This window comes from Mustela nigripes, chromosome 17 (genome assembly GCF_022355385.1).
Source record: "Mustela nigripes isolate SB6536 chromosome 17, MUSNIG.SB6536, whole genome shotgun sequence".
Lineage (NCBI taxonomy): Eukaryota > Metazoa > Chordata > Mammalia > Carnivora > Mustelidae > Mustela > Mustela nigripes.
In genome coordinates, this window is record NC_081573.1 from 13,923,435 (window position 1) to 13,946,194 (window position 22,760).

General features: G+C 49.0%; 1 protein-coding gene and 1 long non-coding RNA gene across 7 annotated transcripts in view; one reads left to right on the top strand and one right to left on the bottom strand.

Moving 5' to 3' along the window:
* The window catches only part of SPTBN4 (spectrin beta, non-erythrocytic 4), a 71,381-nt gene extending 49,265 nt beyond the window's left edge, over positions 1-22,116 (bottom strand). For 2 of the 5 annotated variants that reach the window (XM_059382627.1, XM_059382626.1), the window contains exons 1-8: positions 21,820-21,954; positions 20,993-21,079; positions 19,544-19,730; positions 7,228-7,379; positions 5,932-6,105; positions 3,864-3,955; positions 2,814-2,894; positions 1,548-1,663 (exon numbers count right to left, since the gene is read on the bottom strand). In XM_059382627.1, coding sequence (XP_059238610.1) covers positions 1,548-1,663; positions 2,814-2,894; positions 3,864-3,955; positions 5,932-6,105; positions 7,228-7,379; positions 19,544-19,715 — 787 coding nt within the window. In that variant the 5' untranslated portion in view covers positions 19,716-19,730; positions 20,993-21,079; positions 21,820-21,954. Of the gene's footprint in view, positions 1-1,547; positions 1,664-2,813; positions 2,895-3,863; positions 3,956-5,931; positions 6,106-7,227; positions 7,380-19,543; positions 19,731-20,992; positions 21,080-21,819; positions 21,955-22,087 lie in introns of those variants that run through there. The other 3 variants (XM_059382622.1, XM_059382624.1, XM_059382623.1) reach the window with 3 other exon arrangements.
* On the top strand, positions 7,031-11,501 carry LOC132005459 (uncharacterized). Of its 2 annotated transcripts, XR_009400801.1 has the most exons (4): positions 7,031-7,146; positions 9,725-9,898; positions 10,029-10,200; positions 11,376-11,501. It is a non-coding gene; the product is annotated as an uncharacterized LOC132005459 (long non-coding RNA). The 2 variants fall into 2 exon arrangements; XR_009400800.1 differs by lacking the exon at positions 7,031-7,146 and having other exon boundaries at positions 9,539-9,898.
* Positions 22,117-22,760: the final 644 nt, after the last annotated feature.

Sequence of the window (22,760 nt, forward strand, 5' to 3'; positions counted from 1 at the left end):
GCCTTTGCACATGCTGTTTTCACTAGGTAGAACAATGTCCCCTCTTTGTGTGCCTAGCTCCCTTTCATCCTCCAGGTCTCAACTCAACTTACATTTCTTCAGATAAGCCTCCCTGTTCAGCATGTGTAGAGTTGGTTATCCCTGTTAGTCTTCCTCATGGCATCTTATCACTGCCTCCTAGATGTTATAATTTGCATTTAAATATTCATTCATGTGATCATGTCCTTAGCTTGACTTTAAGCACCAGGGGGACAAAGGCTATGCCTTTTTTTTTTTTTTTAAGATGTATTTATTTTTCTGAGAGGGAGAGGGAGAGCACATGTGCAAGTGAATGCGAGTGAGGGGAGGGGCAGAGGGAGAGGGAGAGAGAATCCTCAAGAAAACTCCCCACTGATCTCAGAGCACTAGGTGGGCCGTGATCCCATGACCCTGAGATCATGACCCGAGCTGAAATCAAGAGTTGGACACTCAACTGACTGAGCCACCCAGGTGTCCCTATGGCTGTCTTTTTTCACCATTGTCTCAGCCATGCCCAGCACAGAGTAGGAACTCCATAAATATTTATGAAGTATATAAGTGATGTATGAGATCAGAGGTCAAGGACATGGGCTTTGTAGGCAGTATGTGCTTAAATCCTTATTCAACCACTTCCTCACGTGTGTCCTCAGACCTCACTTCTCTGAGGCTCAGTTTCCCCAGTGTAACAGGAAGGATAACCACAGTGCCTGCCACCTGGGAGCACCATAAGTATTAGAAAGACTAGCCTGGCACAGAGGAGAAACTTCCTGAATTCCGATTGTAATTTCGATTTGCCCACTGAATGCACAATATTACACTTGGCCTTTACTCTTCACCAACTCCTGAAACCGAGAGCCACCAAACACCTTCTTTGTGCCAGGCCCTGAGCACAGAATCCAGCTATCACAAGTCCCATTTGCCGGTTTGCTGTGTGACCCTGGGCAAGGGACTCCACCTCTCTGAGCCTTCATTTCCATCCCTTTAAAAACAGGATGGATAAGTTCTATCCAACCAGGTCAGTGTGAGGATAAAGGGGAGAAGTTTCCATTAAATTCCTGGCCCTGGGCTTGGCACAGAGGAGATGCTCAGAGAAGGGGAAGAGCTGTTACTCCAGAGATTGGGGGACTGGTGTTGGCATGATCATGGATGAGGAGCAAGGCTGAAGTCAGGGAATGGGGATCATGTTGGGGGCAGGCTTTGCACTGGGGCTGGGACTGGAGTCAGGGAGGGAGAGGGGGTTGGGCTTGAGGGGAGCTGACTCAGGAGGGGCTTGGGAAGGGGAGGGGGCTCAGCTGGAGACAGGAAGGGGGATGAGGCTGAAGTTGGAGATGGAGATGCCAAAGGAAGGGACAGGAGGATAGGGAGCAGGAGGGATTGGAGATGAGGAAGGGGAGAGGGTGGGAGGGAGCTGGGACTTGGAAGGCCTTGGGTTCCTACGGTGTTGCAGCAGGATGGAGTGCAGTTTGGGATGGCACTGGGGTCGGGAGTCCCCCCAAGAGGAAGTCTAGCTGGGGCCCTGCAGGGCTCACCCTCAGGGTCCAGCAGACGCGTCAGCCCCAGGTGCTGCTCAGCCGTACGGAAGGCTCTCTGCAGGTTGTAGTTGGCGTTGGACTTGGTGAGTTTGCTGAAGTCCACGAGATCAGGCCTGGGCAGGGGCACAGAGCGGGCAGGCAGCAGGCAGACTCCAGGGCCAGTGGGCAAGGGGGTAGAAAGACGTCCTCGTCTGAGCCCCACCCACAGCGAGGGGCAGGAGGGGCGCCCCCTGGGCCCAGGGAAAGCTGTGTGCACTGGTGCGTGTCTGTGCATTTATCTGAGGCTGTGAGAACAGCATGAGGGCATGTGCGCGACTGCATTCGCAAGGCTTATGTGACTACTTGGGTGTGTTTCTAAACAGTAGCACATAGCAGTTCGAAGTGTGAGGTCTACAGTCGGTCTACTGGGCCCAAACCCCAGCTCAGCCACTTCCTGGCTATCATGCTGGGTAAGCTATTTTGTCTCTCTGTGCCTCAGTTCTCTCCTCTATACGATGGGGATAATACTAGTATCTGCTTCATGGGCTCACTAAATATTAAGACTTATTGGAAAGCACTGAGAACAATGATGGGTACACAGGAAATGCTCAGTAAATGTTGCCATCGGGTAGAGCTGGTGGGTTTCTGGCTATGGAGGTGGGGCTGGGTTTCCCCATGTATATGAGTGTGTATGTGTAACAGGCAAGGCTTGAGAGTGAACACGTGCCTACAGCAGAAGAAGCTGGGGTTCCACTTCCACCACACCAGAGCAAGTCCTTCCCGGGCTCTGGGCCTCAGTTTCCCTAATCTGTATGATCACGATGTGGTGCAGTTTGTCTGGATGCCAACCCCTCAGCCAATTCAGCGCCATGCATGGGGGTGTGAAAGGTGGGTGAAAGGCAGAAGGAGGGCTCTGGGGCTCATCTAGAGAAAGGACTTGCTGAGAAGGGGGCCCCCACGCACACACCAGAGAGGACAGCCCCTGGGGAAGAGAGCTCTCTCCACCTGGGGGCATCGAAGCAGCAGGCGCAAGCCATGTATGCGCACGAGTGTGAGTGTGTATACACATCTGTGTGAGGGCACGTGTGTTTCCCCGTGTACACAGAGTACATGGCCTGGACTAAGTTGGGAAGATAGGGGGTGTGTGCTTTGTACAAGTGTGAAGGGCGTGTGTGTGAAGGGGTGGGTCCTCAAGTCTACATGGGTCATCTACATGCACACGTATGCGGGCTTGTACCCACAGGACGCAGGGTAGGGGGCAGGGCAGGGCGGTCTGGGCAGTACCTGTGCCGGTGAATGAGAGCATTGAAGGCCAAGCCATCCCGCCAGCTGGTGGTGAAATTCTGGATGTTAACCTCAGGGTAACTGGCAGCATGGAAGGGAGAGACAGAGGCAGAGAGAGAGGGAGACAGTCAGGAGGAAAAAAAGGGAGGGAGAAAGAGAGACAGAGATGGATGGATGGGTGGGTGGATAGACGAAAGATAGATCAAACGATTAATCCATCAATCCATTGAGGCAGGGAGATGGAAAGACAGAGAGAGGGAGAGAAAACAAGATATAGACAGAGATGGGAAAAGAAAGGAGAGAGGGGAGGAGGCAGGAGGAGTGAGAGAAGCGGGAGGGAGAAGAACAAGGGAAAGCAGACAAAGAGGTAAACACAAGACACCAGGAAAGACAGCACTACAAGAGAGCCTGCCAGACCCAGAAGGCTGAACATCAGAGAAAGCCCAGTTTCCGTCCATTCCGGCCTCCCCTTCCTCCCAGGGGCAGCTCTCTAGAGGGCGCCCAAGTTCCAGGCCACACCCCTCCCACAGGACAGAGCACTGAGCATCCTGGGGACCTCCCAACAGAGCCTGCACAGTTCCCTTCTCAGCCCCAGCAAAGGTCCCCAGAAGCTGGAACTTCTTCCTGGAGCTGCCCGAGCCCCAGGGTGGACCCTCTTAGGCTGAAGGGTGGTTGCTTTCAGGGTCGGGGGGTGGCCACAGCTCAGGAACAGGGCTGGGGTGTCCAAACAGGTGCACATGAGGCCTCTGGAGGTGGGGGGGGGGGAGACAACGGAGGGAAGCAAGCTGGGGGCAGTCCACTACTCTCCAGCATTGCTCTCTGGGGAGCCCGAGTTCTAAATTTGAACCAGGACTTCCAGATTGTTACATGGGTTTATTGTCAAGGTCAGAAGAGTGGACATATTTATCCAGCATTTCATTAACTTCAGATGCAACTTTTTACCCTGAGGACTTGGGCTGCCCCCTTGAATTCCTGTCCCATAACGAACCCTCCAGATTAGGTTAGGGCCCTGTCTACCAGGTGGGGGCGCCAGGTGGGGGGTGTGCTTACCCAGCTGTCTTCATCTGACACCACAGGAGCAAGGCGTCCTTGGCTGAGCGGGTCTCTCTGTTGTCCTCAGTCTCGATTTTGATTACTTGAATCTGTGAGGATACAAAACATGGCTGCTGGGACCAGGAGGGCATGAGCCTGGGAGACACCGGCAGATCCCGTTTTGGGGGGTGGGGGGTGGCCGGTTACAGAAGAGATGGGAGAGGGAGCTTCAGGCTGGGGCTGGGGGTTCAGGAGTGTGAGAGTGGGACCTGGGTGGGCTGGGACATCTACAGCTAGGGGAGGCGGTTGTGGATTAGGGTGTCAGTTTCAGGGATGCCTCCAAACTTTGGCATCTGGCTCACTTTCTGATCCAAGGCACCATCATTTCTGGGCCTGGGCTAGCACAGTCACCTCCATGCTGGTGTCTCTGCTCCTCCCCCACAATCTGTTCTCACGGCAGAGAGGGACCCTGTGAGCCCCCAGATCAGATCACATGCCTCCCTCCCATCCTCGAGACCCTCAGTTGGTCTCACTCATGGCAAAAGTAAACTTCCCCTTATTATGTCTCTGACCTCATCTTCAACAGCCTACTCTGCTCTGTCTTAGAGACCTGCTGTTCTTTCTATTAAATCACCAGTGTCCTTCCATCACAGGGCCTTTGCACTGCCTGTTCCTTCCCTCAGGGGCCCACATGGCTCCACCCCAACTTGAGGTCTTGATTCATTGGTCACCTCTCAGTGAGGTCTTCACCAACCACTTGATTTTTTTTTTAAAGATCTTATTTATTTGTCAGAGAGAGAGCACAAGCAGGGGGAGAAGCAGGCAAAGAGAGAAGCAGGCTCCCCACTTAGGAAGGAGCCCTATATGGGACTTGATCCCAGGACCCTGGAATCATGACCAGAGCCGAAGGCAGATTCTTTTTTTTTTTTTTTTTTTTAAAGATTTTTTTTATTTATTTGACAGAGAGAGATCACAAGTAGGCAGAGAGAGAGGAGAGGAAGCAGGCTCCCTGTTGAGCAGAGAGCCCGATGCGGGACTCGATCCCAGGACCCTGGGATCATGACCTGAGCCGAAGGCAGCGGCTTAACCCACTGAGCCACCCAGGCGCCCCCCGAAGGCAGATTCTTAAGCGACTGAGCCACCCTGGCATCCTTATGTCTATTTTCTTGTTAAAACTCTCTAATTTCTCCCCATCTCAAACAATAAAATCAAAATTGCTAATCTCAGATCACCTAGGCCCTGTCAACCCTTCTGAGCTCATCTTCCTGGTTCCCCCTTACCTCCCCATTCTCTAGCCACAGTGGCCCTCCTAGATCTCTGGCATTCCAGCTCCTTCCCAACTTAGTCAGGGCCTTTGCAAATGCTGTGCCTCTGGCCTGGAATGCTTTCTTCCTTCATCTTCATGTCATGTAAGCCATCAGCTTCCCAGAGAGCCCTTCTCTGACCATTAAGTCTAAAATCTCAGCATCATCAACCTGATGTTTTGTATTTCTTTTACTGCTTTATCATAATCTTTTCTGCATAACTCTTACCTAAAGCTGATCCTTTTCTCATCTATCTCTTGTTCTATGTATTTAAGGGTTTCTTTACTGTCTGTCTCCCCCACCACAATGTAAGCTCCATAGAGGCAGAAAATTTGTTGGTTAAAAAAAAGGAGAAGAAAATAAATCTGTCGGTTTTGTTTCTGAACTAAAGCAAAACTGCCTGGATTTTAATTCCAGCTCCACTCCCCAGCTGTGTGACCTTGGACATATTACTTCACCTCTCTGGGCTTCACTTTCCTTATGGTAAAACACAATAAATGGTACCTAATTTATGGGGTTGTTGGGCTTTTAAATGCCAAGTGCTTAGAACAGTGTCTGGAACAGAGTAAAAAATATGTAAATGATCATAGTGATGGTGGTGATAATGATATTATTTTTATCATAATGTTCACCCCATCCCCACCACGGGAATTAGGGTTCCTGGCCCATATTGGAAAAATTTTTGGAATGAATGAGTGAGTAAGTGGGGGGAGTAAATGGGGGACGCCCTCCTAAGGCCACACGGTGGGGAGCAGACCGGGCCGGGGTCACTTGGGGATCACCTGGAAGCGCAGGATGATGGTCCAGACTAGCCCCAAGGTCAGCCGGTGGTTCCCATCCACAATGTCATGCGACCCCACGTTTTCCAGGTGCACGCGCTGCTCCTTCAGAAACTGCAGCGCCTTGTCCACGTTTTCCAGAGAGTGGATCCTCATGCGACCGCGCGTGGGTCTTGGCTAGGGTGGCAGGGGCGTTGGGGGGCGGCCTGGCCAAGAACACTGGGCCCTCGGCCTCACCCCTTCCAAAGAGGCCAGCCCCCATAGCCATGCCCCCTGGGTGCCCAAGCTCAGGCCACGCCCCCGCAGTCTTTTTGAGGACCAGGGACCCCATCCTTTTAAAAGAAGCCCTGCCCCTTCCCGTAGCCAGACTCTTTCTTTTCTTTTCTTTTCTTTTCTTTTCTTTTCTTTTGGCCAGATCCTTTCTTAAGAGCCCGTTCCCTTCTTGGCTCATTCTATTTCCTGTTTCCATCCATTTAACTGAAGCTCCGCCTCCGACCTGATAGCCACACCTCTTATCTAGCCCGCAACCGTATTCCCGCCCCTCCCCAAGGAGGGCTGCCCCAGGCCACCTAGGTGTGGCCACTGGATCCTTGGTCACACCCCGCCCCCAGCCTCCCTCTCTCAGATCCTTGCCAAGAGCCACGCCTATTTCCCCTACGTCTCTCCTTGTTTACAGCTCTAGCATTTCCAGTGGCCTTTGTTTCTATTCTCTAGCCATGCCATTTAGGATTTCTGAGCTCCTTTACTAAATCTCTAGTTCCGTCAGAATCCCGCCGTTTGCGATGAAGCCTCATCCACGCCCAGAAATACAACGGCAACCGATACCACAAGCCAAACTCACACCAGAGTTCTGTCTGGTGCCCCAGATTTCCATGACCTAGGCCGCCCCTTCCGATAACAACCACACCCTCACTCTTCAACCCCCTGCTACAGGGTCCTGCCCCTATTTTATAGCCCTCGGTCTCGCTACGGCGCTACGCAGGCCAGCCCCCTCTAATAAAGCCCCTCCCTTCTCCGATAGCCCCACCCCTTCCAACAGAGCTCCTCCCCACCCCATGCCCAGAGGCCCGCAGGAACCACCGCCTTCACCTTACACCGAATCCCCACTTCCGTTCCCAGCCACGCCCCCAGGCTCACTCAAGCCCCACCTCTGGGCCATAGCCCCACCCACCTGAGTACGGAGGCCGCAAACGCGCCAGGGTTTCTTGGACGTTCCAGGTATCCATTAGCCCGACCCTGTGATAACCCAGCCCCTATCCCAGGGTCGCGGCCTTCCCCCAGGCCCTCAGGTCCCCTCACCAGCTGCTCCCCGGACAGCACTTCCAAGAGCCGCGTGAGCACAAAGCCGTCGCGGAGGTCGGCGTAGAGGTCCACGATGTGGCAGCCGACTCGGGCGAGGTGTGAGTTCACCCACTTGGTGAAGGTCTTCTTCTGCACGGCCTCGCGCTCATCTGAAAGATGGGCTCTGAGGAGCTCCCGCATCCCCAGTACCTCCCCCTTTTGCAGCTTCTCCCCAGCCCTCCCCTCGGGCCCAAACGCTGTTTTGGCCCAGCTTGCAACAATCAGGGCTTTGCACAAACCCTTCGCTGCCCACCTAGAGACAGGTCCTTTAAAGCTTTACTGAGATTACCACTTCCCGCAAGAAGCCTTCCCGGATTCTCATCCAGTTGGCCCTGTTCATTTTGTCAATCAATAATTGAGGACTTACTATGTTCTAGGCTCTGAATACAAACAGGCCTTCCCTCCCAGAGCTCAGTTTATGGGGGGCACAGCTACTACACTAGGGAGCTATGGAAAGTTAAGGAGGGGGTGGGGCAGAATAAGAGTTGTGTTTCAGTTGTGTTTTAGTTGTGTGGTGGAGAGTGGGGAGGGTAGGTCAGAGAGCGCAAGAATGGCAGCTCAGGGGGGAGACTGGGGAAGCAATTCTGGAGAGAGAGGACAAGTGGAGAGGGCAGAAGCTGGGAATGGGAGAAGGGTACATACTGAAGAGTTAGTCACAGATGAAAAAAATAAGACTTGGTACTGGCCAGGTGTGGGGGATGAAGAGGAAGGAATACGCTAGTAAGAATGCACCCTGAGGACAGGAACCATGTCACACACACACCCGAACCCCCACCCTGTGGTAGTTGGACTGCCAGCTGGACCCCGAGTTTCCCACATCTCTAGGGTGCAGAGTAGGCAAGTGACTGCCAACAGGAGGGGGTGGAGGAATTTGTGCAGCTGCTCAGCTGCTGCCTCGCTGACAAAGACGTTAGTTGGGAACCTCTCCTACTACCTTTTTTTTTAAAGTAGGCTCCACCAAGGGGAGCCTGGGTGGCTCAGCTGGTTAGGTAGGCTCCTCGACCAAGCCCAACACCAGGCTCGAACTCACTACCCTTAGATCAAAACCTGATCTGAGATCAAGTGAGACACTCTGCCAGCTGAGCCACCCAAGTGCCCATCCTTTTTTTTTAACAACAGCTTTAGTGTGAACTATAATTCCCATGCTATAAAATTCACCCTTTCAAAGCGTAAATTCAGTGATTTTTAGTATTTTCAAAGGGCTGTGCAGCCCACATCACCATCTAATATCAGAACATTTTTATCCCTCCAAGAAAAAACCCTGTGCCTAGGAGCAGTCGCTCCCCATTCCCCCTTCTCCTAGCCCTAGGAAACTATTAATCTATTTTCTGTCTCTATGGATTTACCTATTCTGGGCATTTCATATCAATGGAATCATACAATATATGACCTTTTCGGTGTCTGGCTTCTTTCGTTTAGTGTCCTGTTCTCAAGGTTCGTCCGTGTTGTGGCATGTGTCAGTACTTTATTTCTTTTTGATGGCTAAATAATAGACATTCCGCGGACAGCCTGCATTTAACTCATCTATTCTCCTGTGGATGAACATTGGAGCTGCTTCCACTTTGTGGCAATTATGAATAATGCGGCTATGAACATTTGGGTACCTACGGCTTTGTGTGGACACATGTTTTCAGTTATCTTGAGCATATACCTGGGAGTGAAATACTTGGGCTCTATGTTAACTCTATGGTTGACCTTTAAAAACAAATAATTATTTACTTATGAGAGAGAGAGCACGCACAGGGGGGAGGGCAGAGGGAGAGAGAGAGACAGAATACCAAGTAGGCTCCCTGCTCAACATAGAGCCAATGAGGGGGAAGGGGAGGCTCAATCTTAGGACCCTGAGATCATGCCCTGAGCTGAAATCGAGAGTCAGATGCTCAACTGACCGAGCCACCCAGGCACCTCTAGGATTAACCTTTTGAAGAACTGCCAGACTGTTTTCCAAAGTGGCTGCACCATTTTCCATTCCCACCAGCAATGGACAAGGGTCCCAGTGTCCCCACATCCTCACCACTCCTTGCTATTTCCTATCTGATCATGGCCATTAGAGTGGTATGAACCAGTCTCTTAATGTGGTTCTGATTTGCATTTCCCTGGTGACTAATGACGGTAAACCTCTTCTCATGTGTTTATTGGCCATTTGTGTATCTTCCTTGGAGAGACATCTATGCAAATCCTTTGCCCATATTTAAATTGGGTGAATCTTTTTATTTATTTTTTATTTTTAAATTTTATTTATTTATTTGACAGAGAGAGCACACACAAACAGGGAAGCAGCAGGCATGGGGGAAAAGGAGAAGCTGGTTCTCTGTTGAGCAGGGAGCCTGATGCAGGTCTCGATCCCAGGACCCTGGAATCATGACCTGAGCCAAAGGCAGATGCTTAACTGACTGAGCCACCCAGGCACCCCTATTTTTTATTTTTTAAAAAAGATTTTATTTATTTCCTTGAGAGAGAGAGAGAGAACAAGCCAGGGAGGGGCAGAGAGAGGGGGACAAGCAGACTGTGCGGAGCACGGAGCCTGACATGGGGCTTGACCCCATCACCCATGCAATCATGACCTGAGCTGAATGAAACCAAAAGCTGGATACTTAACAACTGAGACACCCAGGCACCCTTCCCTTAGGTGAGTCTTTTTATCATCTGTACTTTCTCTGCAACTTTGTGTGGATCTATGATTATTTCCCAATTTAAAGTGTTACCAGATCAGGAAGCTTACTACCTGGCCTTCCATTCTCTTCCCCCAACTCCCACAGGCTTGAAAACAAGGTCCACAGGGCACAGGACAGAAGAAGGTTGACTGCTTGGACCAGAGCGTCCTCTGCCCATGAGGCTGCTCGTGTCAGAATTATCCAGGAGGGAGACATAAACCTCTATCTCCTTTAAGGCGTTGCATTGCTGGGTCTGTTGCAACGGCTCAGGGGCATGGTATGCATTTCATTACTAAATAACTTAATTATTATACTTCTAAGTTTCTATTAGTGCAGGAAGCAAGATTTGAATAGCCAGTCTATTTCCCTTTTTAACTGTTTGAAATCTGTCAATAATTTATTTTTTCAAAAAATTTACCTTTTGTAATATTTTTTGTAAAGATTTTATTTATTTATTCATTTATGAGAGAGAGAGAGAGCGCACGCGCACAAACAAGCAAGTGGAGGGGAGGAGCAGAGGGAGAGGGCCAAGCAGACTCCCTACTGAGCACGGAACCAGACACACGGCTCAATCCCACAACCCAGAAATCATGACCTGAATTGAAATCAAGAGTCTAACAACTGAGCCACCCAGGTGCCCCATGATTTATTTTTGTTATTAAGTAAACTCTACCCCCAACATGGGGCTCGAACTCATGACCCAGAGATCAAGAGTCTCATGCTGCACTAACTGAGCCATCCAAGCACCCTTTTTGTAATATTAAATACTGCATGTGATTCTGGCAGTGAAAATGTATGGACATTGCTAGAAAGTATCCACTGACTGTCCTGTTTTGTTTTTGTTTTTGTTTTTTTTACTTTAAACAAGATCTTGAATGTTTACTTCTCATTTGAAAGTAAATACAGAGGGGTGCCTGGGTGGCTCAGTGGGTTGGGCCTCTGCCTTTAGCTCAGGTCATGATCTAAGGGTCCTGGGATCAAGCCCCTCATCAGGCTCTCTGCTCTGTGGGGAGCCTGCTTCTCCCTCTCTCTCTGCCTGCCTCTCTGCCTACTTGTGATCTCTCTCTCTGTCAAATAAATAAATGAAACCTTTAAAAAAAAAAGTGAGTATGCAGAAATATCTTGTTTATTTAAATTACTTTTTAATTTTAAATTACTTGTTTATCTTGTTTATTTTAACTAATTATTGGGGGGAGCCTGGGTGGCTCATTCAGTTAAGTATCTGCCTTCAGCTCAGGTCATGATCCCAGGGTCCTGGGATCGAACCCTGCATTAGGCTTCCTGCTCAGCAGAGACCGTGCTTCTCCCTCTCCCTCTGCTACTCACCCTGCTTGTGTTCTCAATCTCTCTGTCAAATAAATAAATAAACTCTATAAAATAAAAAGAAACAAAACAGTGTGGGTGGGGCGCCTGGGTGGCTCAGTCAATTAAGCTTTGGACTCTTGGTTTCAGCTCAGATCCTGGATCTCAGAAGCTGTGAGATCAGCCCTACACTAGTCTGTACTATCAGCAGGGAGTCAGCTTGAAGATTCAATCCCTCTACCCCTCCCCCCACTCGCATGTGTGCTCACTTTCTCTCAAATAAATATTTTTCTTTTTTTAAAGATTTTATTTCTTTCTTTGTTCATTTGTTTACTTATTTATTTATTTGACAGAGAAAGCACAAGCAGGGGGAGCAACAGAGGGAGAGGGAGAAGCAGGGATCCAGATACGGGACTCAATCCCAGGACCCTGGGGTCATGACCTGAGCTGAAGGCAGATGCTTAACTGACTGAACCACCCAGGTGCCCCTAAATAAAGAAACCTTAAATTAAGGAAGAAAAAGAAAAAAGAAAAACCACAGTGGAGGAAACGAGGTATGTCCCCAAATGCCCCTTCTGACCTCAGCTGACACTGGATGTTTACTCTGCTGGTGAATGTGTTTGGCTACCATAGAGGGTATCTTCCATTTACCCCTCGGGTGCCTGCCTCTACTATTCTGCACGTGCTCTGGGCCCAGGGAGACTGCCCATGGGGGCTGTTATGAATGGGCTCCGTAGCCCTCAAAGGCCTCAGACCCTGTGTTGGGTTTGGCTAGCAGGAGATTAGAGGAGAAGTGGGTAGCGCACCTGGGTGGCTCAGCTGGTTGAGTGTCTGACTCTTGATTTGGGCTCAGGTCATGATCTCAGGGTCCTAAGATCGAGCCCTGAGCCATGAGTTGGAGTCTGCTCTCAGCTGAGAGTCTGTTTGACATTCTCCCTCTCTCTCTACATGGTCTCTCTCGATCACGCAAGTAAAGAAATTAAATTAAAAAAAAAAAAAGAGGATAAAGGAAGGGCTGAGGAATTTATTCCCTCCCTGCTTACAACAGCATCTGGTTCCTCTCTCTAAACCCCCAAGTTGGGAGCCCTCTGCCCTCTCACCACTCCTTGCCCTGCCCCAGTCCCTGGGGTGTCCCCTGGCCTTGTAGGTTCCTATAGCCTTGGCCACACCTCTGTAATTAGTCCCTTTGTTAAGCTCTCCGCAATTTTACCCCCTTGAGGGGAGTCATCTGCTTCCTGCCGGGACTCTAGCTGGCATTCATGCCTTTGGGTTGTCAAGACTCCAAGCCAAATGACAACCGTCCTACTCCTGCCATTGTGTTCATAGTAAGTTGTCATTTTTTTATATAACTATTTTTTAAGATTGCATTTATTTATTTGGCAGAGGGAGGAGAAGGGTTCTTGCTGAGCAGGAAGCCTGACACGGGACTCAATCCTAGGACCCTGAGATCATGCCCTGAGCCCAAGGTAGAGGCTTAACCAACTGCACCACCCAGGCGTCCCATGAGTTGTCATTTATATGTCTTCTCTGCTGTGGTAGTCTCTAGTCAGAGGCAAAACAATTTCCTTAAAATAAGACTTCAGCGTATTCTTCTCTTTCATACACTGAGACTTTCACAGAGCTGAGGAATAACAAACTATGCTTTTATTCATTATGGGTTATGGGGAAAGCGACACTTAGCATGTCAATCATGTTTGGCTACTGGTCTGAGAAAAGTTAGGAAGCCACGAGTAGTGGTGAAATGTGCCTGCTGGTGGGAGTCACACACTGGGGCAGCCATCTTGGAAGCCCTGGGAGTCAAATGAAATTAGGGCATACCCCCATGACAGAGCAGTTCTTTCCCTGTGCTTAAGTGCTATAAACTTTTCCATGCTACTTTATAAGGAGGATGGAGGAGGATGTCCAATGCAATGTTATTTGGGGAGTAGGGGGTAGGGGCAGGTTGGCCGTTCAAGAAAGCCTCGTTGTCCATCACTGGGAAAACTGGATACAGTGAGTTCATACTATAGCCTCCATGTAGCAGTTACAAGCAGTAAAATCGATGCACACACCGCCACATGGCTGAGTCTTTCCTTTTTTAAAGATTTTTATTTTATTTTACTTGAGGGGGGGGCACAAGTGGGGAGTGGCAGAGGGAGAAGGAAGAGAGAATCCCAGGCATACTCCATGCTCAATGAGGAGCCTGTCCCAGGGTTTAATCCCAGGACCCTGAGATCATGACCCAAACTGAAATCGAGTCAGACTCTTAACCAACTAAGCCCCTCAGGTGCCCCCACATGGCTGAGTCTTAAGGCATAGTGCTGAATGGGGAAACAATGCAAAAACTGTAATCTTAGGGGCATCTGGCTGGCTCAGAGGGCAGAGCATGGGACTCTTGATCTCAGCGTTCGGAGTTCAAGCCCCATGTTGGGCCTAGAGCTTACTTAAAAACAGGGGCGCCTGGGTGGCTCAGTGGGTTAAGCCGCTGCCTTCGGCTCAGGTCATGATCTCAGGGTCCTGGGATCGAGTCCCGCATTGGGCTCTCTGCTCAGCGGGGGGCCTGCTTCCCTTCCTCTCTCTCTGCCTGCCTCTCTGACTACTTGTGATCTCTCTCTGTCAAATAAATAAATAAAATCTTAAAAAAAAAAGAAAACCTGCGATCTAGAATATGCTAAAAGCTTCACCAGTTAGCAATGTTTGCATGCACAAATTCATGTACATAGAACTCTCGGATTTTTAACCGTCAAACTGCAGTTCAGTAAGGAAAAGAAAGTCTTCAATAAATGGAATGGAGTCGACTGGATTTGCATGTGGCAAAAATAAGAACCTTGACTGACACTCCACACTGTACACAGTAATAAATACAGTAAATATCAGCTGGCTTATAAGTCTAAATGTGAAAGGATCAAATAAGACCTTTAGAAGAAAACATAAAAAAATATCACCAGGGGCACCTGGGTGGCTCAGGTCATGGTCTCAGGATCCTGGGATTGAGCCCCACGTCGGGCTCTCTGCTCAGCGGGGAGCCTGCTTCCTGCCCCCTGTCTGCCTACTTCTCTGCCTACTTGTGATCTCTGTCAAATAAATAAAATCTTAAAAGAAAAAAAAAGGTTTCCTTAAAAAAAAAATCTCTATGACCTTGAAGTAAGCAAAGATTTCTTCAAACACTAAGTGTTAGCCACACAGGAAATAATTACTAATGATTTGATTAGACTATATTTAAATTAAGAAATACTGTTCATCGGGGAGCCTGGGTGGCTCAGTCAGTTAAGCCTCTGCCTTCTGTGTCAGGTCATGATCTCAGGGTCCTGGGATCAAGGCCCACATCATCGGGCTCCCTGCTCAGCGGAGAGCCTGGTTTCTCCTCTCCTTCTGCCCCTCCCCCTTCTCGTGCTCTCCCTCTCTCAAATAAATAAGTAAAATCTTAAAAAAAAAAAAAAAAGAGAGAGAAACACTGCTCATCAAGAGGCAACCTTAAAAGAATAAAAAGACAAGCCACACAGTGGGAGAAAATATTCACAACACATCTATCTGACAAAGGACTTGTACCCAGGATATATAAGAACTCCCATAAAACAATGAGAAAAAGGCAGGAAAATTAAAATACAAATAAGCAAATGACTTGACCAGGCACTTCACAGGAAGCTATCCAAATAGTCAGTAAACATATGAAAAGTGGGGTGCCTGGGTGGCTCAGTGGGTTAAGCCTCTGCCAGGGTCCTGGGCTCTAGCCCTGTATCAGGCTCTCTGCTCAGCATGGATCCTGCTTCCTCCTCTTTCTCTGCCTGCCTCTCTGTCTACTTGTGATCTCTGTCTGTCAAATAAATATATAAAATCTTTAAAAACAAAACAAAAGATATGAAAAGCTAGTCAACTTCACTAGTTGTTATTAGTGACCAGGAAAATGTAAATTAAAACCATCAGAATGGCTAAAATAAAAAAGACTGACCATCCGAAGGGTTGGAGGTACAGTAAGTGAATCCCTCATACACAGCTGGTGGGAATACAAAATGACACAAACCAGCAGTTTCCATTCAAGTTTGATATACACCTACCCTATGACCCAACACTTTCCCTCCTGGGTGGAAATGAAGGCTTACGCCCACCAGCAGCAACAGTTTGTAATAGTTTGAAATACTGGGAATTAGGGGTTTGCAATAGTTTAGCTTAGGATAACCTTAAAAGAGGAGTAACCCCAATCCTCATCAACCTGTAAATGGATAAACTATGGCACAGTCACACTGTAGAATACTATACAGCAATGAAAAGGGAGACCCAACAAGGACAGATAGACACGGTCGAATCTTATCAGCACAGTGGTGAGTGAATAAAGCCAGACACAAAGGGGTACATGCTTTAGGATTCTATTCATATGAAGTTCAAACACCAGCCTAACCAGGGTGTGATCTTAGAAGTTAGCATAGTGTTTACTTTTGCGATGTAGTGAGAGAGGCAGCCCGAGGTGGGCTTCCCTGGGGCAGTCATATTCTGTTTCCTTTATCTGGGGATTGGTTACCAGAGGGTGCTCACCTGTGGAAATGCTGGACACTCACAATTTATCTTTTTGTGTGCATGTCATACTTTAATGAACAGTTAAAATATACGTATATGTGCACACTAATTGCAACGTACATTTTGCAAAATCATCGGCATGCAAAGATAATCATTTGCATTAAAACTACCAGAATGGGGGCGCCTGGGTGGCTCAGTGGGTTAAGTGTCTGCCTTCGGCTAAGGTCATGATCTCAGCATCCTGGGATCGAGTCTCGAATCAAGCTCTCTGCTCAGCGGGGAGTCCGCTTCCTCCTCTCTCTCTGCCTGCCTCTCTGCCTACTTGTGATCTCTTTCTCTCAAATAAATAAATAAAATCTTAAAAAAAAAAAAAAAGCTATCAGAATGGGGGGTGGGGCATGCCTGGATGTTTCAGTCGATTAAGTGACTGACTCTTAATTTCAGCTCAGGTCTTCATCTCAGGGTGGTAGGATCGAGCCCCCACAGTGGTCTCTGTATTGAATGTGGAGCCAGCCTGGGGTTCTCTCTCTCTCTCTGCCCCTCCTCCAACCCCGCTAGAGCACATGCATGCATGTTCTCTCTCTAAAAAAACAAATAAAAATAAAAATAAGCAGATAGACTGTTCTTCAAACAAACAAACAAATGATTAGAATGGTTGCCCATAGGGGAGAAGGCATTGGTGTGAGATGTGGGAATAGGGGCGCCTGGCTGGCTCAGTTGGTAGAACCCAAGAGTTTTCATCTTGGGATTTTGAGTTCAAGCCCCATGTTGGGCATAGAGGTTCCTTTTTAAAAAAATGTTAAAAAGCAAAGAGAGTAAATGAACAGATGAAGAGGAAGAGAGGATCCTCCCATAGACTGATAAAGACAACAAGCCACAAACTGGGGAACATCATTAAGGGAACTCTTTTGAGCATGGGGTCCAGACAATTTTCTCAAACATGTTCCTATGAAAGCATGTTACTCAGGACTCTGCTCAAAGGTTTGGACTTATAGTCTGAATAGAGAAAAAGCATGAGAGAAAAACTATAAGGAAACGGATGCAAAAGAAAATGCACCCTCACGATCCATGTCACAATGTCAGGATTTTGAGCAGCAACATCATTTAAACAGCATAAACAGCATCCTGAAGTTACTTTAAGCTGAATCTTTTTTTAAAAGATTTTATTGATGGGGGCAGCTGGGTGGCTCAGTGGGTTAAAGCCTCTGCCTTTGGCTCAGGTCATAATCTCAGGGTCCTGGGATCGAGCCCTGCATCAGGCTCTCTGCTTAGCAAGGAGCCTGCTCCTCCAACCCCCGCCTGCCTCTCTGCCTACGTGATCTCTGTCTGTCAAATAAATCAATAAAATCTTTTTTTAAAAAAATATTGTATTGATTTATTTGAGAAAGAGTGAGCACGGGCTGGGTGAAGAGACAGGGGGAGAGAGAGAAGCAGACTCCCTGTCGAGCAGGGAGTCCAACAAAGGGCTCAATCCCAGGACCCTGGGATCATGAACTGAGCTGAAGGCAGACAGTTAACAACTGAGCCACCCAGGTGCTCCAAGCTGACTGTTAACTGATTTTGCACTTTGGTTCTGGAGTCCAGTATAACATGTTTTAGTTTTAGAGAACTGTAGGCATGAGAGACAGAAACAGAGTTGTGGGTTTGTTGTATTTAGGAAAATTATAGATATAATAATTTAAGTAGACACAGGGAATGTATGAGAATTTATTTTTCTTACAGGGAACCAATTATTTCCCTGGACTAGATGTTTATCTGTCTGTGGTATTTGGCACTGATACTCTTCTCAGATGCGAAGAGTCCTTGATTGATCCCCACATTCACATCCCACCTCTGCTTAAACTCTTACCATAGCTCCCCAGTGCCCTCATACCCTGCATGGTGGCTTATAGGGTCCTCAGGCTCTGACTCCCACTGCCTCCTTTCTCACTGTCATTTCCTCATTACTTCAATCTAGCCACTCCCAAGTTTTGAAGGTCTTACATATGCTGTTCCTCTGCCTGGAATACTCTTCCACTCTCCACCCCAGGGTTCACTATTATTCATCCTTTTGGGGCTCATCTTCAGTACCTCCTCCTCCAGGAAGCCCTCTGGCTTCCTCCAGGGAAGTCCCCTGGACTGAAGCAGGGGTGTCATCTGTGCTTTCCCTTCCCAGACCATCCAGGCCCTGACTACTCAGGGTCATTACTCTCTGGCTGGATCTAACTCTCTCAGTGGCCTGGGAGCCCTAGGGGCTGGCTCAGTCACCATCATGTCCCTTATATTGTCCAACACAGGTCAGGCACAGAGCAGGCACTGAATAAATATTTTGTGGATGAGATCATAGTTTTTAAGGCTCAAAGAGTCTGATACTATGATATATTTTTTTAGATTTTTATTTATTTTATTTGACAGACAGAGATCACAAGTAGGCAGAGGCAGGCAGAGAGGGAGGAAGGGAAGCAGACTCCCTGCTGAGCGGAGAGCCCAATGCGGGGCTTGATCCCAGGACCCTGGGATCACGACTTGAGCCGAAGGCAAAGGCATTAACCCACTGAGCCATACAGACGCCCCATCTGATACTATGATTTTAAGTTTCCGAAAATACATTTTATACCATTCTAGTTTCTCAATCAGAGGAAGCTGGAAATCTGTGAATTAATATTAGTTCAGACTTTGTGGCACATACAGATTTTTTTTTTTTCAATTGGGAAGTTCTGGATAAACATCACAGCTAGCAATCTGGGGCCCACGTTTCCCCATGGCTGGTGCTGGTGTTCAGGGCACTGCTTTCCAGCTGACCATGATCCCCAGTCTACTCTTTCATTCCTGTCACCTGTTTCCCAGATGCCCTTGGGTTGGACGTCACTGTTCAAAATCTTATAATTATGAAGTTCCAAGAATCTTAGTAGCAAAGATCCCATGATTGTCAAATGTTAAGTTACTAAAATTCTTGAGATTCTCAGGGAACTGATTCCGACCTTAGGGTTTTAAGATTTCATGATTACTACAATCTATAGTTTCTGTTTCTAACATTCTGCGTTCCCGAGATAACAAAGGTCCCAAGGGTCTAGTATTTTAAAGGCTTAAAGCTAATGATTATGAAGTTACATGTCTCTGAAGGTTCTCGGGGTCTTTGCTCATAGTTTTGTTTTGTTTTTAATATTTATTTATTTTAAATATTTTATTTATTTATTTGTCAGAGAGAGAGCGCACAGGTCGGGGGAGTGGCAGGCAGAGAGAAACAGACTCCTCACTGAGCAGGGAGCCCAACACGGCAGGGCTCCATCCCAGTTCCCTGGGATCATGACCTGAGCCGAAGGCAGATGCTTAACCTCATTTCTAAAGGCCTCAAATTGGAAGAATTCCTGAGCATGACATTCCAAGGTCCAAAAATCTAATATTTCGGCATCTTGAGATTCTAAGGAAGTATGCTTATAAAATCCCACATTTCTGAACTCTACTTTTCTAAGGTTCTAAGGCAGCCCTGCCCCAGCCAGTATCCACCAGCCACATGTGGCTATTTAAATTTAAATTAATTAAAACGAAATACAATTAAAAATTCAGCCCCTCGAGAAGCACTGGCCACACTTCAAGTGCTTACAGCCACAAGTACTAGTGGTTAGTGGTTCATGTATTGGACATCACAGATAGAGAACATTTTCCTGTCACCGAGGAACGTTCCATTCATTGGACGCTGCTGGTCTAGAGATTCACATGCAAAGGGTCGTTGACTCTCTTTACCATCCTCCAGGCCACCAAGGTTCTTGACGGAGGAGGTACCCAGACACCAGCCCAGCAGCCTTTTCCCCTCCCTTCTCTCTCTCACCCAGCCCTCCTCCAGGTACCTGCCAAGGCCTTGATCCGGGAGCACTCAAAGAGCGATGCGGCCGCTGTGGAGGCTGCTGGTTGCTCCCGCTCCCAGCCCCGATCAGGACTCTCCCAGCGGGCTGCAGGGTTGTTGTTGTTGGGGGCCGGGAGGCCCTCCATGTTGTCCACTTCCCCTGGAACCTGCGCCATTGGGGAAGGTGAGGCCTGGGGAGGAGCAGAGGCGCATTAGGCTAGAAACAGAGCCTGAGCTCAGAGGTCCTGCTTCTAACAGTTTCCCTGTCTTTCCTCAGACTACTACTGACAGTCACTTTCGGTGCTCGCTTCGGCAGCACATATACTAAAATTGACAGTCACTTTCGCCCAGGCCACTTCTCAGGGCGGTGGCAAAGCACCCAGCTTAGCACCCGGCATAGGGTAGGGGCTCAGCAAACTGTCCCTGTATTATTGTTAGAACGATGACACTGTTATCGGTAGAACTCTCCAATGCAGTAAGAACAAGAATTAACATTTATCGAGCATTTGTGCTGTCTCCAGGACTTTATATGCATTATCTTATTTAATTCCCTAAAGATAGGCTAGTCTTTGGCCTATTTTAGAGAGGAGGTCGCAAGCTAGTGGGTAGCCAGAGTTCAAATGTAGGTACTGTGATTAAATGATTGCATTAAACAGCCCCAATTTTTCATCCCTATAACCTTGTCCTTTGAGTATAACTCCTAACTGTTCTTCTACTGTAGGAATGGGGAAATCGGAGGAGTGTCCCCTGACAACCTTGACTCTGGGTTTGGCCCCATGACTATCTTTGATCAACAAAATTAGGGAGAAGTGCCAGTGAATTCTGAGCCTAAAACTCAGGAGACCACATGTTTTTGCTTGTGCTTGATTGTGAGGATGAGGAAAACATTGTTGGCATAGTCCCGGTCTACGGGCCCAGTCACTAAAGCCAAGGCCAGCTACAGCCACCAACACCGCTCCCAACACCACATCCAACACATAAGCATAAGGCCAGCTGAGCCCAGAAAAACTGGCCAGCTGAGCCCAGCCTAAGTCACTGACCTCAGACTTGATGGTTAAATAAACGCTCAGTGTTTTAAGACACTGAGTTTGGGGGTGGTTCCTTAGGCAGCATTATTGTGGCAACAGCAAGCTGACATATTGTCAGATCCAGAGCTAGGCTCTAGAACACTGCCAGATTGCAAATATGAAATTTAAGGGGGTGGGAGGCATCAGATACATCTCCTCCTCCCTCCAGGCTCACTGATTCCAAGCCTAAGAAAGGAGGGAATGGCAGGGAGATCACTGTCCTTCTCAAAAACTCAGACATTTGACAACTCAGATTGTAGGAAAGCAAGGTCCAGGTCTTGGTCAGGGTAGCGGAGGTTGTCCCTTTTGGTGGACACTGCAAAATCCCCTGTTATTCTTCTCTTCTTCCTTGGAAAGCTGTAAGTCGGCGCATGGCTGCTACTTACCACCTGTGTGACCTTGGCCAGTCACTTCCTCTCTCTAGGCCTCAGTTTGTTCATCTGTAAAATGGTAATGGTAACAGTGCCCATTTCCTAGGGATGTTTGTAGATGAAGTGAGTTAATAATGCAGGGAACATGGTATCTGGTTCATGCAAGCCCTTGATACATGGTCCTTGCTATTATTATTCCTCTGGTCACATATCTTGGCAAACCAAAGTGCCTGTGTTGGAGTCAGACAGACATGAGTTCAAGCCCTGATTTATTTCCGTTTTAACTTGGTCTCTCTGCCTCAGTTTCTCTCCCTGTTAAAACAGCTGTTTCCTCGGTGGAGGATACTTGGGGATGGGGAGGTACTTAACACTTGGTGAGCTGTCAGCTCCAGGAAGAGCCCTAGCCATTACCGGATTGAATGGAGAAGGAAGGGAGGAGAGGGAAATGGGGGAGGTGGAGAGAGGTGTCCTGCGGCCCCAGCAAAGGCTGGAGGCTGGGGGTGGGGGGGAAAAAAAAAAATATATATATATATATATATAAAAAATCGATGCTTTAACCCTTCCAAGGCCGTGATTCTCTCTCCCTGCAGTCTAGTCACTGCTCGCAGGGAGGGGGCCTGGGAAGGACAAGGCCCGGGTGGAAGACCCACGCATGGCGCGGAGACTGGCTGGGCTGAGGGGTGCGGGTGCATTCTGCCCTAGACTCGTCCCCTCCTCCAGGCGGGGGGGGGGGGGGGGGGGGGGACTCTAGGGGCTCAGGCCATGCCCACAGCGCGCGGGGGAGGGATGCTGGGCAGGTGGGGAGATGCTGCAGGGAGGGGCTATCACCCCACGCCGCTCACCTGGGCCCGCAGCCGCGGGAGCCGCTGTATCCGCTGCTCGCAGAGCCCGACTGCCCTCCCTTTCGGTGTCCGGGGCCCGGCCCGGCCCGGCTCCGCTCGGCCCCACGGGCCCCGCCGCTCGACCAGATCCGCATGCGCCGCCGCCGCCACTGCCGCGCCTCCCCCGCTCGCGCGGCCGCCGCGCTCGGCGCGCCCCCGGGACCCCCTCCCGCCCGCGGTCCCCGCCGCCTCGGCCGCCTGCAGCGCTGGCCCACGCGCGGTCACACACCGAGTCACAGCACTCGCGGGGCCAGAGGTAGCATCACCCACAGCCACGCACCCTCAAGGGGTCACACACTCCCACACTGGCACACACACACACAGGGTCACATGCAGCGTCGCAAACACGATCCACAGCTACACACTCACACAGTATCACCCCCTACGGACGGGGTCACACAGAGTCAAACATTCAAACTCAGACGCAGTCACACACTCACATGGGGTCCCACACTGGCACAGTGCCCGACAGCCTCACACATAGTGACACACTCGAATAGTGCCGTCACCACCCACGCTGTGTCACACAAGCACGCAAATGTCATAGACTGTCGCACACTGCCATGGGGTCACAAGCAGTCACAAGCAGGTCACACACAGCTTCACAATCACACAGTGTCACACACATTTTTACACACTCAAACTTGTCACACCAGTCACACACATGTCACACATCCGGTAACTGTCACACACTCATATGTCATGCAGTCACAAGAAGTCACAAATAGCATCACAAGAACGGTTAACACCCACAGTCACACACTCAAATAGGGTCACGGTCACACATCCCAACATGACACGTGGGGTGTCATACACTGTCACTGTCTAACAGTCACACACTCCCATAAAACACATCTCACACATGTCCCACACCAAATCCCCCAGCTTCTTGGATGCATACA